Source organism: Oryctolagus cuniculus, chromosome 4 (assembly GCF_051225735.1).
Source record: "Oryctolagus cuniculus isolate XC-2025 breed Fujian yellow rabbit chromosome 4, ASM5122573v1, whole genome shotgun sequence".
Classification (NCBI taxonomy): domain Eukaryota; kingdom Metazoa; phylum Chordata; class Mammalia; order Lagomorpha; family Leporidae; genus Oryctolagus; species Oryctolagus cuniculus.
Genome location: NC_142870.1, coordinates 54560432 through 54575726, shown reverse-complemented (window position 1 = coordinate 54575726; position 15295 = coordinate 54560432). Strand labels below are relative to the sequence as shown.

The following is a 15295-nucleotide window of genomic DNA, read 5'->3' as shown; positions in this document are numbered from 1 at the left end:
CAGAATGCTTTAATATTGTAAACATGGTATATAAACCATTCATTTCTTTACTGTGAAGGCTAAAAAAATAATTACTTTATTAAAATGTTAAGAGAGGCATTATGGAAAGAAGTAAAATGTAACATCAAAAATTTAAAATATGGGGAGGAATGGAGCACAAATGTAGTGTGCTTTATTAAAATATGTTTTTGTTTTTTGTTTGCCTCTTTTCCTACTTTCTATAATCAGTGTTCAGGTGTCATTTCAAGATAGCTTGTTGTATCCAAAAGAAATTTTTGATAAGTCTCAACATAATCACAAAGCAAAACATATAAACAGACTTACCAAAAATAATAAGCAATGAGTCATATACGTCACTAGAGAAAATCACTGAACCGCAAATGAAGATTATAATTTAGGGAAAAAGAAGGAAAGAAATTAAAATAAAAATACAAAGGAAGTATCAAAATGATAGCACTAATACCTAATCTATTAACAATTACCTTAAATGTCCATGGTCTAAATTCTACAACTGAAAAATATAGTGACTGAATAGATTAAAACAGGACCTAGCTGCTTACAAGAAACTCATTTCACCTTCAAGAATACACATAGACTGAAAGGGAAGGTATGGAACAAGATATTTCATGCCAGTGGAACCCCAAAGAAAGCAGGAATAGCTATACTTCCATCAGAAAAAATAGATTTAAATCAAAAATAGTAAAAAGAGACCAGGAATGTCATTATGTAATAACAAAAGGTTCAATCCAGCAACAGGAAATAACATTTGTGAATTTATATACACCTAATTTTGGAGTACGCAAACACATAAAGAAAATATTAATAGACCTTAAGGGAGAGGTAGGCTCCAGTACAATAACAGTAGGGAACTTTAACACCATACTCTCAGAGATGGATAGATCATCTACACAAAAAATCAACAAAGAAACAGCAGAGAGATTCCAAGATGTTAGAGTAGAGAACAATGTACTGTGCTAGGCTAGCGATAAATTGTAAAAAAAAAAAAATGTAGGAAGTACACTCTCAGGGGGAGAATTAGACAGAAAACAGCAGTGGAAATTCTATGGAAGGAAGAGGAACACGGAGGACCTGTGTGGAAGGTGAGGATGTGCAGCACAAACATGGACACAGCACACAATTCCAGCAGCCACAGTAGGTGGCAGCTTGGAGTTGGAGGTGAGACCAGACTGCAGTGGTGATATAGCTGGAGGGAGAGAAAAGCATGAGTGTGGCCTGGAGCCTTATTAGCTAGTGGGTACCCACAGAGACACTGGAAGTAGAAGGAGCATGTTTCTCTCACCCATCCTCTCCACAATGGTGCCTGGCTAAGAGAGGGTGGGTGCCATTTGCTCTTGGGTGGCAGCTGCAGAAGCCCTTGTGTGTGTGCACAGCAACTGGCTGAGACAGGGTGCCATCTTCTCATCTGCAGCGGGGACAGGGCAACATTCTTCCAGTGGCTCTTTTGTATTCTTGGGATCCACAGATTCTAGAGGAGGGATAAATCCATGGTTTCCACTGACTTTGAGCCTGGCTGGGAGGACTGACAGGAAGCTAGAAACTCATGCAGGACTGTGAGATGCCCCCAGCCTCCCAACATACCACAGGCTCCACAGGTCAAGCCGCCCAGGCAGAGTACCCATGGACAGCTAAATTGGGGAATGTCTGCCTCTCTGTGGAATGGAGAGGCTAGTGGGGCAGAGTGGACCTGCTGCACCCAGTGACTGTGGGAGCCTTGTGTACTCAGACTGTGGAGACTCTGTGGCAGCATGAGACGGGGGAGGGTGTAGCTGGGTCTCTGGGCAACAACTGTGTGCTGCTCTACATGCTTGGAGCTTGCCTGGGGCTGGTGACTGCTGTGGGATCCATGCCTGGAGTGAGGACTGTGCAGATCATTTGTGAGGTTCACATGGAGGCATGGATGAGTGTTTGAGGACTAACACCAGGGCACTGCTTTATCTTGCAGGAGAGGAGGTGAGGGTATGATTATGCTAATATAGGTGACCATTCCTTCCTTTCTGTTAACAAGAAATCTATCACACCCAACTTTGGTGTTACCCTGGATACTAGCCCCACCCTAAAGCACTGACCAGATCTCCCTGGCCACACCCAGCACACACCTGTTGGTATTCAATGAAACTGCAGACATTCCACTAAGTCACAGAAGCATAGTTCAAAGATAAAAGCCAACAGAGGAAAAAACCAACAAGTATCTCCACAAATGCCTAAAAATAAATGCAGAAATTCAACAAATGAGAATAAGGGAGACATCATGCTCCCCACAAAGTAACACAACAACATTTCAATATTAGAATGTGAAGATGAAGAGGTTGATGAGATGCCAGAAATGGAATTCAAAAGATTAAGCATAGAATTAGTCAAAAGCAATCAGAAGCAAATCCACAAATTACAGAAATCCATACATGACACAAGTAGAAATTTTTCTCATGAAATAGAGATTTTAAAAAATGAAAATGAAATACTAGAAATTAAGAATTCAATAGATTAAATGCAAAATGCAGTTGAAAGCCTTAGCAACAAACTTGGAGGGGCAGAAGAAGGAATATCTGAACTAGAAGACAAATCTTTGAAAATTTGTCAGTCAGACCAAAAAAAAAAAGAGGAAGAAATTAGAAAATTAAAAAACAGTGTTGGAGATGTATGGAATACTATCAAACGACTCAAAATATGGGTCTCAGGAGTTTCTGAAGGTGTAGAAAGAGATAATGGGCTAGAAGAATTATTTAGCAAAATAATTATAAAACAATTCCCAGGGGCTGGCGCTGTGGCATAGTGTGTAAAGCCATCACCTGCAGTGCCAGATCTAATATGGGTGCAGGTTTGAGACCTGGCTGCTCCACTTCCAACACAGCTCTCTGTTGTGGCCTGGGAAATCAGTGGAGGATGCTCTAAGTCCTTGGGCCCCTGCACCCATGTGGGAGACCCAGAGAGGCTCCTGGCTCCTGGCTTTGGATCAGCACAGCTCCAGCCATTGCGGCCAACTGGGGAGTGAACCAGCAGATAGAAGACTTCTTTCCCTCTCTGCCTCTCCTTACCTCTCAAATAAATAAATAAATGTTTAAAATAAAAAGAAAAAAAAAAAACTTCCCCGATTTGAAAAAAGAAAGGGATATGCAAGTACAGGAAGCAAATAGAAATCCTGAAAGATATGACCAGAAGAAATCTGAACCATGACACATTGCAGTCTAACTTTCAACAGTAAAATATAAAAAAAAGATTCTAAAATATGCACAAGGGAAATGCCAGATTACATTCAGAGTATCTCCAATAGGATTCACAGAGGATTTGTCATCAGAAACCCTACAGGGTAGGAGTGAATAGCAAGATATATTCCAAGTCTTGAGAAAAAAGGACTGTCTACCAAGAATACTGTATCCTACAAAGCTCTCATTTATGAATGAAGGTGAAATAAAGACTTTCCATAACAAACAGAAATTGAAAGAGTTTCTCACCACTTGCCCAGCCTAACAAAAGATGCTAAAGGATATGGTACACACAGAAACACAGCCATCACTACGAAAGAATGTGAAGGCAGAAAATCTTCCATTAAAAGTACAAAAGAAATCCAAAGTAAATAATAAGAATATTTAAGGAGAAACAGCAGGGCCAAGAGGTTACTTATCAACAGTCACCTTAAATGTCATTGGCCTGAACGCTCCAGTTAAAAGAAACAAACTGCTGATTGGATTTAAAAAACCCATCTAATATTTGCTGCCTACAAGACACATATCTCAGCAATAAAGATACACACAGATTCAAAGTGAAAGGATGAAAAAAGATATTCCATGCTAATGGAAGGCAAAAAAGGGCAGGTGTAGCCATCCTAACATCAGGCAAAATAGTCTTTAACACAAAAACTGTTAAAAGAGATGACGAAGGGCACTATGTAATGATAAAGGGATCAATTCAACAGGACAATGTGACTATAGTAAATGTGTATGCATTCAATTACAGGGTATCTGGCTATTTAAAATAAATGTTCATGGATCTAAAGGGAGACAGACTCCAATACAGTAGTAACTGGGGACTTCAGCACCCCATTTTTTTTTAAAAAAGATTTATTTGTTTATTTGAAAGGCAGATTACAGAGAGGCAGAGGCAGAGAGAGAAAAAGAGAGAGGTCTTCCATCCCCAGATGGCTGCAATGGCCAGAGCTGAGCCAATCTGAAGCCAAGAGCCAGGAACTTCTTCCAGGTCTCCCACCCAGGTGTGGGGGCCCAAGGGCTTGGGTCATCTTCTACTGCTTTCCCAGGCCATAGTAGAGAGCGGGATCAGATGTGGAGCAGCTGGGACTGGAACCGGTGCCCCTATGGAATGCTGGCACTGCAGGCAGTGGCTTCACCCGTTATGCCACCAACCCAGCACCCCACTTTAATCAATGGACATATCAACTAGATAGAAAATCAAAGAAACAATAGAGCTAACTGACACTATGGACCAAATGGACCTAACCGATATCTATAGAACTTTTCACCCCGCAGTTGCAGTAGATGAAATTTTCTCTTGGATAGACCATATGCTAGAACATAAAGCAAGTCTCAGCAAATTAAAAAAAATCAAAATCATACCATACATATTCTCTGACCACAATGGAACAAAGCTAAAAATAAACAACTCAAGAATCTCGAGAACATATGTAAACACATGGATACTGAACATTAGGAATGAAAAATAAATCAAAGGGATACATATTGGATAGGAGAAAGTCAAACTATCCCATCTGCAGATGACATGATTCTATATATAGAGGATCCCAAAGACAACACTGAGAGACTATTGGAACTCATAAAAGAGTTTGGCAAAGTAACAGGATACAAAATTAACACACAAAAATCAATAGCCTTTGTATAAACAGACAATCCCATTGATGATAGCTACAAAAAGAATTAAATACCATGGAACAAATTTAACCAAGGATGTCAAAGATCTCTATGATGAAACTTACAAAACATTAAAGAAAGAAATAGAAGAAGACATTAAAAATGGAAAAATCTTCCATGTTCATGAATCAGAAGAATCAATATCATCAAAATGTCCATAATACTGAAAGCAATTTACAGATTCAATGCAATCTCAATCAAAATGTCAATGACATTCTTCTCACATCTAGAAAAAAAATGATGTTAAAATTCATATGGAGGGGGCTGGCGCTGTGGCATAGCAGGTAAAGCTGCTGTCTGCAGTGCTGGCATCATATATGGGCACCAGTTCGAGTCCCGGCTGCTCCATTTCTGATTCAGCTCTCTGCCATGGTCTGGACAAGCGGTAGAAGATGGCCCAAGTCCTTGGGCCCCTGCACCCACGTGGGAGACCTGGAGCAGGCTCCTGGCTCCTGGCTTTGGATTGGTACAGCTCAGCCATTGTGGCCAAATGAGGAATGAACCAGCGAATGGAACATATTTCTCTCTCATCCTCTGCTTCTCTCTGTGTATCTATGACTTTCAAATAAATAAATCTTAAAAAAAATTCATATGGGCTGGTGCCGCAGCTCAATAGGCTAATCCTCCACCTGCAGCGCCGGCACCCTGGGTTCTAGTCCCGGTCGGGGCGCTGGATTCTGTCCCGGTCGCTCCTCTTCCAGTCTAGCTCTCTGCTGTGGCCCGGGAGTGCAGTGGAAGATGGTCCAAGTCCTTGGGCCCTGCACCTGCATGAGAGACCAGGAGAAGCACCTGGCTCCCGGCTTCGGATCAGCGTGGTGCGCCAGCCGCAGCAACCATTGGGGGGTGAACCAATGGAAAAAAGGAAGACCTTTCTCTCTATCTCTCTCTCTCTATCACTGTCCACCCTGCCTGTCAACAAAAAATTCATATGGAAATACCAGAGACCCCTAACTAGCTAAAGCAATCTTATATAACAAGCCAGAGGCATTACAATACCACATTTCTACATACTACAGGGCAGTTACGCATCACTATGTTCCTAAATTTGTATATATGAAATACATGAAACTTGTATAACTTTAATAAACTTAAAAAAAACAAAAAAACAATTATGAAACAAAAAAGAAACAGGAGAGCTAAACTGCACTATAGATCAACTGGACCTAATAGAGATGTATAGAACTTTCCATCTAACAGTTATAAAATTCATAGTCTTCTCAATAGCACATGGGATATATTATATAGTAGTTTACAAAACAAGTCTCTACAAGAGTAAAAGTCTAGAAATAATATGACACCTTTGACAAAGAAGCCTAAGAACAGGCATTGGGAAGAGGATAGTTGTTTTGATTTTTTTAAATAATTCATTTATCTATTTGACAGGTCACTAGAGAGACAGAGAGGCAGAGAAAGACAAAGAGAGAGGCAGAGAAAAAGAAATAGAGAAATCTCCCATCTGCTGGTTTACTCCTCAAATGGGTGCAATGGACAGGGTTAGGCCAGGTCACAGCCACAAGCCAGGAACTCCATTCATTCATGTCTCCCACATGGATGTGGGGGCCCAAGCATTTGGGCCATCCTCTACTACTTTCCTAGGGACATTAGTAGGAGCTGGACCAGAAGCAGAGTATCCAGGACTCAAACCACTGCCCATATAGGATGCCAGCATTGTAGGCGGCAGTTCTAATCACTACATCATGGCGCTAGCCGTAGGCATAGTCTTTTAATAAATGGTGTTGGGAAAGCTCTATCACAATGCAGTAAAATTAGAAATTGACATTAAGAAAAATGTAAACTACACTAATATATGGAAATTAAACAACTAACTCTTGAACAAGTAGGTCAAAGAAGAAATCAAGGGGGAAATTAAAAAAATTACTTGAAATGAATGAAAATGGAAACAACATAACAAAACTATAGGATACAGCAAAAGCAGGTCAAAGATGGAAGTTTATAGCAATGCCTGCCTGCATCAAAAAATCAGAAAGATCTCAAATAAACAACTTCTCATTGCATCTCAAAGAATTAGAGAAACAAGAACAAATCAATCCAGAATTGGTAAAGGAAAAAAATAATAAAACTCAGATCACAAATAAATGACACAGATACAAACATACACTCAAGATCAAAAATGAAATGAAGAGCTGGTTCTTAGAAAGAAGTTAGGGCTGGTGCTGTGGCATAGTAGGTTAAGCCTCTGGCTGAGGTACCAGCATCTCATATGGGCTGTGGTTCAAATCCTGGCTGCTCCTCTTCTGATCCAGCTCTCTGTTATGGCCTGGGAAAACAGTGGAGGATGGCCCAAGTGCTTGAGCCCCTGAACCCATGTGGGAGACCCAGAAGAAGCTCCTGGCTCCTGGCTTTGGATCAGCCTGGCTCCAGCTGTTGTGGCCATTTGGGAAGTGAACCAGCAGATGGAAGAACTTTCTCTCTGTCACTCCCTCTGTCTGTAACTCCACCTTGCAGGCAGCAGCTTTACCAGTTACACCACAGCGTTGGTCCCTGCTCCACTTCTGATCTAACTCTCTGCTATGGCCTAGGAAAGCAGCAGAAGATGGCGCAAGTCCTTGGGTCCTTGTACCCATGTAGAAGAAGCTCAAGACTCCTGGCCTTGGATTGGCCCAGCTCTGGCCATTGAGGCCATTTGGGAAGTGAACCAGTAGATGAATGGAAGATCCCTCCCTCCCTTCTTCCCTCCCTCCCTCTCTCTCTGCCTTTGCCCCTCTGTAACTCTGCCTTTCAAATAAATCTCTTAAAACTTAAAGTGAATCCTTCTTAAATTATTTAAAATATAGAAGAGGAGGGAAGTCGTCCAAGTTCTTTCTATGAGGACAACATTACCTTGATACCAAAACCAGATAAGGACACAACACAAAAAGAAAGCTACAGGCCAATATATTTGATGAGCATATGTGAAAATCCTCAACAAAATACTAACAAACTCAATCTAACATTAAGCACATTAAGATCATTTACTATGATCAAGTGGGATTCACCCCAGTGATGCAAGGATGGTTCAACATACACAAATCAACAAATGTGATATACCGCATCAACAGAATGAAGGATAAAAATCATATAAACACTTCAGTAGATGTGGACAAGGCATTTAATACCATTCAAACATTCCTTCATGATAAAAGCTCTGATCAAATTAGGTATAGAAGGAACATACCTCAGCATAATAATGACCAAACACAACAAGAGAATAGCTGACATCTTATTGAATGGGGAAAAGCTGAAGGCTAACTCTCCAAGATCTGGAACAAGACAAGGATTCTCACTTTTACTTCTGTTATTCAACAGAGGATGGAATGCTTAGAGCAATCAGATAACAGAATTCAAGGGCCTCCCAACTGGAAAGGAGGAAGTCAAACTGTCACTGTTTGCAGATGACATGATCTTACATATAGAAAACCCCAAAGACTTCACCATAAATCTATTAGAAATAGTAAGCAAATTTAGCAAAGCTGCAGTATAAAAAAGGCAATGTACAAAACTCAGTAGCATTGTTCTATCAATAGTGAATCATAAGAAAAGGAAATTAAGAAAGCATAATATTTCTGAGAGGGAAAAAAACTAACCAAAAAAACAAAACCAACAGGGGAATGAATTTAACCAAAGAGGTAAAAGATCTCTATAATGAAAACTTTTAATCATTGATGAAAAATTTAAGAAGATACAAAGAAATGGAAAGACATCCTGTGTTCATGGATTAGAAGAATCAATATCATTAATGTGCATATTACACAAAGTGATTTATATATTCAATGCAATCTCTTCAAAAATCTCAATGACATTTTTCATAGAACTATACTGATTGTTTCCTTCACTGTGCTACTAAAATTTGTGTGAAACCACAGAAGACCCCAATAGCCAAAGTGATCCTGAGCAAAAAGAACAAAGCAGGATGCATTATATTACCACAGTTTAAAATATATTATATTACTACAGTCATTGGCATGGTATTAGCATAAAAACAGGTCCATAGACAAATGGAACAAAAGAGGGACCCTAGAAGTAAAATCACATAGCCAACTGATCTTTGACAAAGGTGCTAAGAACATGCATTTGTAAAAGGATAGTCTTTTTAATACATGGTGCTGGAGAATTGGTTATCCACATTCAGAAGAATGATACCTATTTCTCACCACTCAAAAAAATCAGCTCAAAATGGACTAAAGACCTAAATGCGAGAATCTGAAAATTTAAGAGAATTAAAAGAAAACATAGTTGGGGCTGGCACTGTGGTGTACCAGGTAAAAGTCGACACCTACATTGCCAGTATCCCATATGGGCACCAGTTTGAGTCCTGGTTGCTCCACTTCTGATCCAGCTCTCTGCTATTGCCTGGTAAAGTAGAAGATGGCCCAAGTCCTAGGGCTCCTGCCCCACATGGGAGACCTGGAAGAAGCTCCTGGCTCCTGGGTTCTGATCAGTACAGCTCCAGCTGTTGCATCCATCTGGGGAGTGAACCAGTGGATGGAAGACCTCTCTTTCTGCCTCTGCCCCTCTGTAACTCTGTCTTTCAAATAAATACATAAATTTTAAGAAAAAGAAAGAAAAAAAGACTAGTTTACCAGGAAAAAAAAAAAAACATAGAGAAAAATACTTTAGGATATTGGAATAGCCAAGGATTTTCTGAATCAGAGCCCCAAAATCACAGCAAATGAAAGTAAAAATAGACAAATGAGATTTCATGAAACTAAAGAGCTCTCATATAATGAATGAATAATCAACATATTGAGGAGACAACCTACAGAATGGGAGAAAATATTTATAAGCTAAACATCTGACAAGGCGCTTAATATCCAGAATATATAAAGAACTCAAGCAACTCAACAGAAAAGTCCAATTAAAAAATGGGGAATATACCTGAACAGACATTTCTCAAAAGAAGACACAAAATGCCCAGCAGGTACATGAAAAATGCTCAGCATCACTAATCAGGAAAATATAGATCAAAATCACAATGAGATTTCACCTCAGTTTTATGAGATTGGCTATTAGGAGAAAGACAAAAGATAACAAGTGTTGGTTGGCAAGGATGTGAAGAAAAGGGAATTCTTGTATTTTATCCATATATACCATATTTTTATTTCAGTATGCTTTACATACCAGTCCTGAACCAGAATGGGAGTCTTAGGGAGCCAAGATTCAGTTAAATGAATGAGAAATGGCCAACACATTTAGCTATACAAATTCAAGAGACTGCAGGTGGCCAGAAGGTATGCTGTGTGGACCCAACTAACATGCTTTCAGCAACTTGAATTTGAATGTTTAGGTGGGCACATGCACTGTTGGCCAGTGTTGTCATTATTCCCTATTACATTGTATACTTGCTGGCCAGCTTGAGTCAGAAGGCTGAGCTCCTAATTCCTGAATTAACACAAAAGTTTGGGTTCTCTAGATCCCAAATATAATTTCCCAGATTTACACTGTGGTAAGGAAGCTCCCAGCTCTGGGAAAGAGTGTCCCTGCCCTCTTTTCATACCTTGTTTAACGAGTTCTTTAATTCTCCCTGGAGTTCCAACACCTAAGTGCACTACACGTTTCTCCAGCAGCTTTATCTGCTCCTGAACCTAGATAGAAGGCAGAAAAGGAGTCATTAAGAAAGTGCCAACTTAGAGCACTTTATCACAATGTTAGGAGGGCAAGAAAGTAAATCGGGCTACCCTTGTTCCGGGTCAACTTTCAGCACAAAGATGACCATCTCCATAGAAAACTGGAAAACTCAAGAATCCAGTATCTCTTACCAGGAACCACAGACTTTGCTTACCTTTATGTGTTTTGCAAATAATTTCATGACTTTGCTGTCTCCTTTGAATGCTGTCATTGACCTAATGAAAAGGAATAGATTGATACTTAAGAAAACTCATTCCAGCCACACTGACTACTTACGTATTATGTCTTGCTTTATACCAGGAATGTGTATATATGCACATACCCAGAATATCTGAGATATTTAGGTTAGTCCATCTATGATATAAAAGTGGGCTTACCTTTTATTCAGGCTCATATCTGTGTTGGCTTCTAGCTCAGATATACAAAGTTAACTTTACTTAGGCTTCCTTGATCATTGAAACACCTGGATCTACTCTTTATTATTTATAATATAGAAACTGTTTCAGGTCCCTGGCAGAGAATTTATCTTCCAACTTCATTATGTAGTTCTCACAAAAATGTGGTTGCAAGAGCTATCTTAGAACAGTTATGTTGGCCTGTACTCTGTGGGGCCCAAAGGCATCCACAAAGGTCTGTGTGTGGTGGCCAAGAGGAGCTGGTGGGTGAGCCTACCTTGTAGACTGAGCGTCACTGTAAAATTTTATATGTGGAAATGCTTTGGCCTGAATGGAGGGAGGAAGGAAAAGAAAAGGGAAACCACTGATGGAAAGGACTGGCCGACTTGGAGCTACTAGGGCAGGAGGGTACCATAAATGAGTAAGCTGATCTGGGATGTGGCCATGAGAACTGAGGGGGAACTAGATAGTGTGGGCTATGAAGTGTGTGCTCAGGTCAACCACAAGTGCTCAGCTCAGCCCAGTTCTGGTTTTTAAAGAAGGAAGAAATCAAGATTATTTTTATGTGTCACCTGACTTTAATTTTTATTTATTTATCTTCATTTTATTTGAAAGGCAGAGAGAGAGAGAGAGAGAGAGGGAGGGAGAGGGAGGAAAGGAAGGAATTTTTTCCATCTGCTGGTTTACTCCTCAAGTGCCTTTAATAGCTAGGGCTGGGGCCAGGCTGAAGCTAAGAACCAGGAACTTCATCGGGGTCTCCCATGAGGGTGACAGGGATCTATTTACTTGGGCCATAATTTGATGCTTATCAAGGTATGCATTAGCAAGAAGCTAGAATTGGAAGTGAAGCCAGGCTTTGAACCCTATACTGGATTCAAATCCAGTATAGGATTCAAATTTAGGATGTGGATGTCCCAAGGAGCATCTTACCTACTGTTCAAAATGCCCACCTTGTAAACTAATTGCAAATATAGGCAACTCATTTTCATTCCAATTCTTTAGGCACAAAGTATTTGTAGGGTAGACTTAACCTCTGGGTGGCCTTTGATGTAGGACAAGTAGTCCATTTATTTTCTAGGTATTCAATAATCTTGCTATATCTACATTGATCCACAGCATCAGCACTGTGGGTTGAGACCACACTGGTTGGTGTCTTACAGGACTGCTTTTAATACTTCCACTTTGTATTATATCATCTGTCCATTTTTTTTTACTTGTTTAAAAACAGGTTTTTATTTATTTATCTGGAAGGCAGAGTGATGAGGTGGGGTTGGAGGAAAAAGATATCTTCCATCCGCTCATTCACTACCCAAATGACTGTTATGACTGGGGCTGGGCCAGGCCAAAGATAAGGAGCCAGGAATTCTGTCTGGGTCTCTCACATGGGTGGCAGGGGCCTAAGCACTTGGGCCATCTTCTGCTTTCTCCCAGGCACATTAGAAGGGAACTGGATTAGAAGTGGAACAGCTGGAACTTGAACAGGTGCTCTGATATGGGATGCCGGTATAACAAGCAGAACTACAATGCCAGTCCTTGTCCATCATTTTTCTTATATAGATGCCACTGACTGTGATGCCACTATGTCACAGTGTGAAAGGCTATACTTCTCAGAGGATTTTTTTTTTTAACTTAGAGAATGCCATGAATCTAGTAGTTGATAATGTTTCTCAGCTTATCCTGTTACTGGGAAGAGTAGGCCCACAGTATTTGGGGCTAATTCTGCATCTGAACAGGGCTTTATGGAAGTCATCTTGAGCACAATTCCTAGCTGGTTTCATCTGATTTTATTTTTTTTACTAAAAATTAATTTGTAAACATTATTTTAGTTGTACACACTAGGATACAGTGTAATAATTTGGTATATGTATTTAATGGGTGATGACCAAACCAGGTTAATTAGCATTTCTAAATCCTTAAACATTAAAAAAATACCCAACTTTTGGTTGGTATGCTTCACCTGATTTTCTGATCTTTATTTTTTTATTTGCTTCTATTTTCACCACCTGTTTTTTATTTATCACTCTTTTTCCATGGGTGATGATTATATTGGGTTAGACAACATTTCGATCTCCTTAAACATCTTTTTAAACTTTTTTTTTTAAGTATTTATTTAAAAGTCAAGAGTTCACAAAGAGGAGAGACAGAGAGATCCTCCATCTACTCGTTCATTCCCAAATGGCCAGAAAGGCAAGGGCTGGGCCAGGCTGAAGCCAGGAACCACAGGCTTCTTCCAGGTCTCCCACATGGGTGCAGGGGCCCAAGGACTTGAGCCATCTTCCGCTGCTTTCCCAGGCCATTAGCAGGGAGCTGGATCTTTAGTGGAGCAGCCCCGACACAAACCAAGGCCCTGTGGGAAGCTGATGTTGCAGGAAGCTGCCTTACCCACTATGCCACAACACCAGCCTCCCAAAAGTTAGAATTCTTAAACATTAGTTTTTATGAATAGGGCTCCTTGTGTCTGCTCAGAAATCACCTTATTATTGGGAACACAGAAAAATACTGAGAATTGGTAAATGAAGTGTGACAACACAGTGCTTTCATGCCCCTCGGAAAGGAATTTATGTACAGTAAAAGCTCAAATCAATTTGACAACTTATTTTTAAGAGGCCACCTCCAGGTCAGGCTCTTTGGCATTCCTGTTTGAATCTGAAATGGGTTCTGTGGTGGTAATTTGTAAGGCAGTGAGAAGTCAACGTGAACCCCTCTGACTTCAGGATCAGCAAGTGTAGCTGTCCAGGAGTTGGAGGCTGGGAGATCAGTCATGCTGGAGCAGAAATAGTAGTTGAAAGAAACATTTGTTTTATTGGGAGGGTATGTGAGACAATTTAAAGGGTGTGCTTAAGTGAGGGAAGAGGGTCTGAAGGACTATTAGAGTTTAACAACTGCTTCTCTAAATTCATGATTAGATTAGTTCACTTAGGAAAACTGGTGCTAAATGTCCACATTTACTTCTTAGTCTATTTCATAGTTCTTTTTCTTAATGACTTGGATTTGCCTATTTTTGTCTCCTGTCAAAGTCTGACCCAGAGCCTGGCTCCCAGAAAGAACTGGTTCCAGTAAATCTCATCTACTCTGAGGGCTCTTCTGTGAAATCTGAATGTTACCATTAACCCAGGGTGAGCTTTTTTATTTATTCTATATAAATATAGTAAATTAAAAGGGATGTGAAAGTACTTAGCAAAGCACTGACAAATTAACTTTAAAACATAATTTTTATATTTATAATTTTTGTTCATTTGGATTTTATCTTGGTGTAAGAATTGAACTATGAGTCCATTTTTTTCCCAGATGGCTACTCCATTGTTCCAATACCATTTATTGAATAATCCATCTTTCCTTATTTCTGATTTGTCAGCTTAACAATAGGCTACATTTTCATATGTATTTGGGTCTATTTATGAACTTTCACTTCTGTTGCACTGTTCTGATCTGGTCTGTCATATATGAGCCAACTGCATGCTGTTTTGTTTTTTGGTTTTTTTTTTTTTTTTTTGCAGTGGTAAGCAAAGTAGCAGGGTTTACTGGGGGATAAGGCATCTGTTAGAATGGATGGGACAGAATCTGAGAGAGTGTCCAGTCACTCAGACTGGGGGAAAGCAAGGTTATGTGGTTAAATGGAAAGAATACACCTGGCAGGCCACCTGGATGGGCAGCTCAGCAGAGAGCTGAGAGCTGAGAGCTGAGAGTGCATTTTTGTTTTTTTTTGACAGGCAGAGTGGACAGTGAGAGAGAGAGACAGAGACAGAGAGAAAGGTCTTCCTTTGATGTTGGTTCACCCTCCAATGGCTGCCGCGGCCGGCGCATTGCGCTGATCCGAAGCCAGGAGCCAGGTGCTTCTCCTGGTCTCCCGTGGGGTGCAGGGCCCAAGCACTTGGGCCATCCTGCACTGCACTCCCGGGCCACAGCAGAGAGCTGGCCTGGAAGAGGGGCAACCGGGACAGAATCCGGCGCCCCGACCGGGACTAGAACCCGGTGTGCCGGCACCACAAGGTGGAGGATTAGCCTAGTGAGCCGTGGCGCCGGCCAGAGTGCATAGTCTTTGTTCAAACTGGGGTTTTTAAGGGAGCAGGTCTAATTCTTCTGTTGTTTCTCTCTGCCCCCTCCCCCTTCTCCTCCAGTACAAAGAGCTTGCAGAGTGTACACTGGGAAAGTTCCTCTTCAGGTTTCACTACTCAGTGCTATCAGACTGGAGAGCCCACCTGGCACTGGGCAGAGGAGCTTCTCCTAGGGTGTCTGCCTTGGAGGAAGGCTGTGAAGGTTTAATTGCTCCATGTTATCGGGCCAGGTAACCCATTTGGGGGTGAGGAGAGAGGACTGCCTCAGGGAGCTTGCCTATATATATTTACATACTGGTGTGTGTGTATGTATACATATATA

At 40.7% G+C, this 15295-nt stretch overlaps 1 protein-coding gene across 21 annotated transcripts in view; it reads right to left on the bottom strand.

Annotated features, from left to right (window-relative positions):
• CMSS1 (cms1 ribosomal small subunit homolog) overlaps nt 1-15295 on the bottom strand; it is a 406733-nt gene that overhangs the window by 17653 nt on the left and 373785 nt on the right. For all 21 annotated transcript variants that reach the window (XM_051859375.3, XM_089331553.1, XM_089331548.1 and 18 more), the window contains 2 exons: nt 10678-10738; nt 10393-10480 (listed from right to left, as the gene is read on the bottom strand). In XM_051859375.3, coding sequence (XP_051715335.3) covers nt 10393-10480; nt 10678-10738 — 149 coding nt within the window. The remainder of the gene's footprint in view (nt 1-10392; nt 10481-10677; nt 10739-15295) is intronic.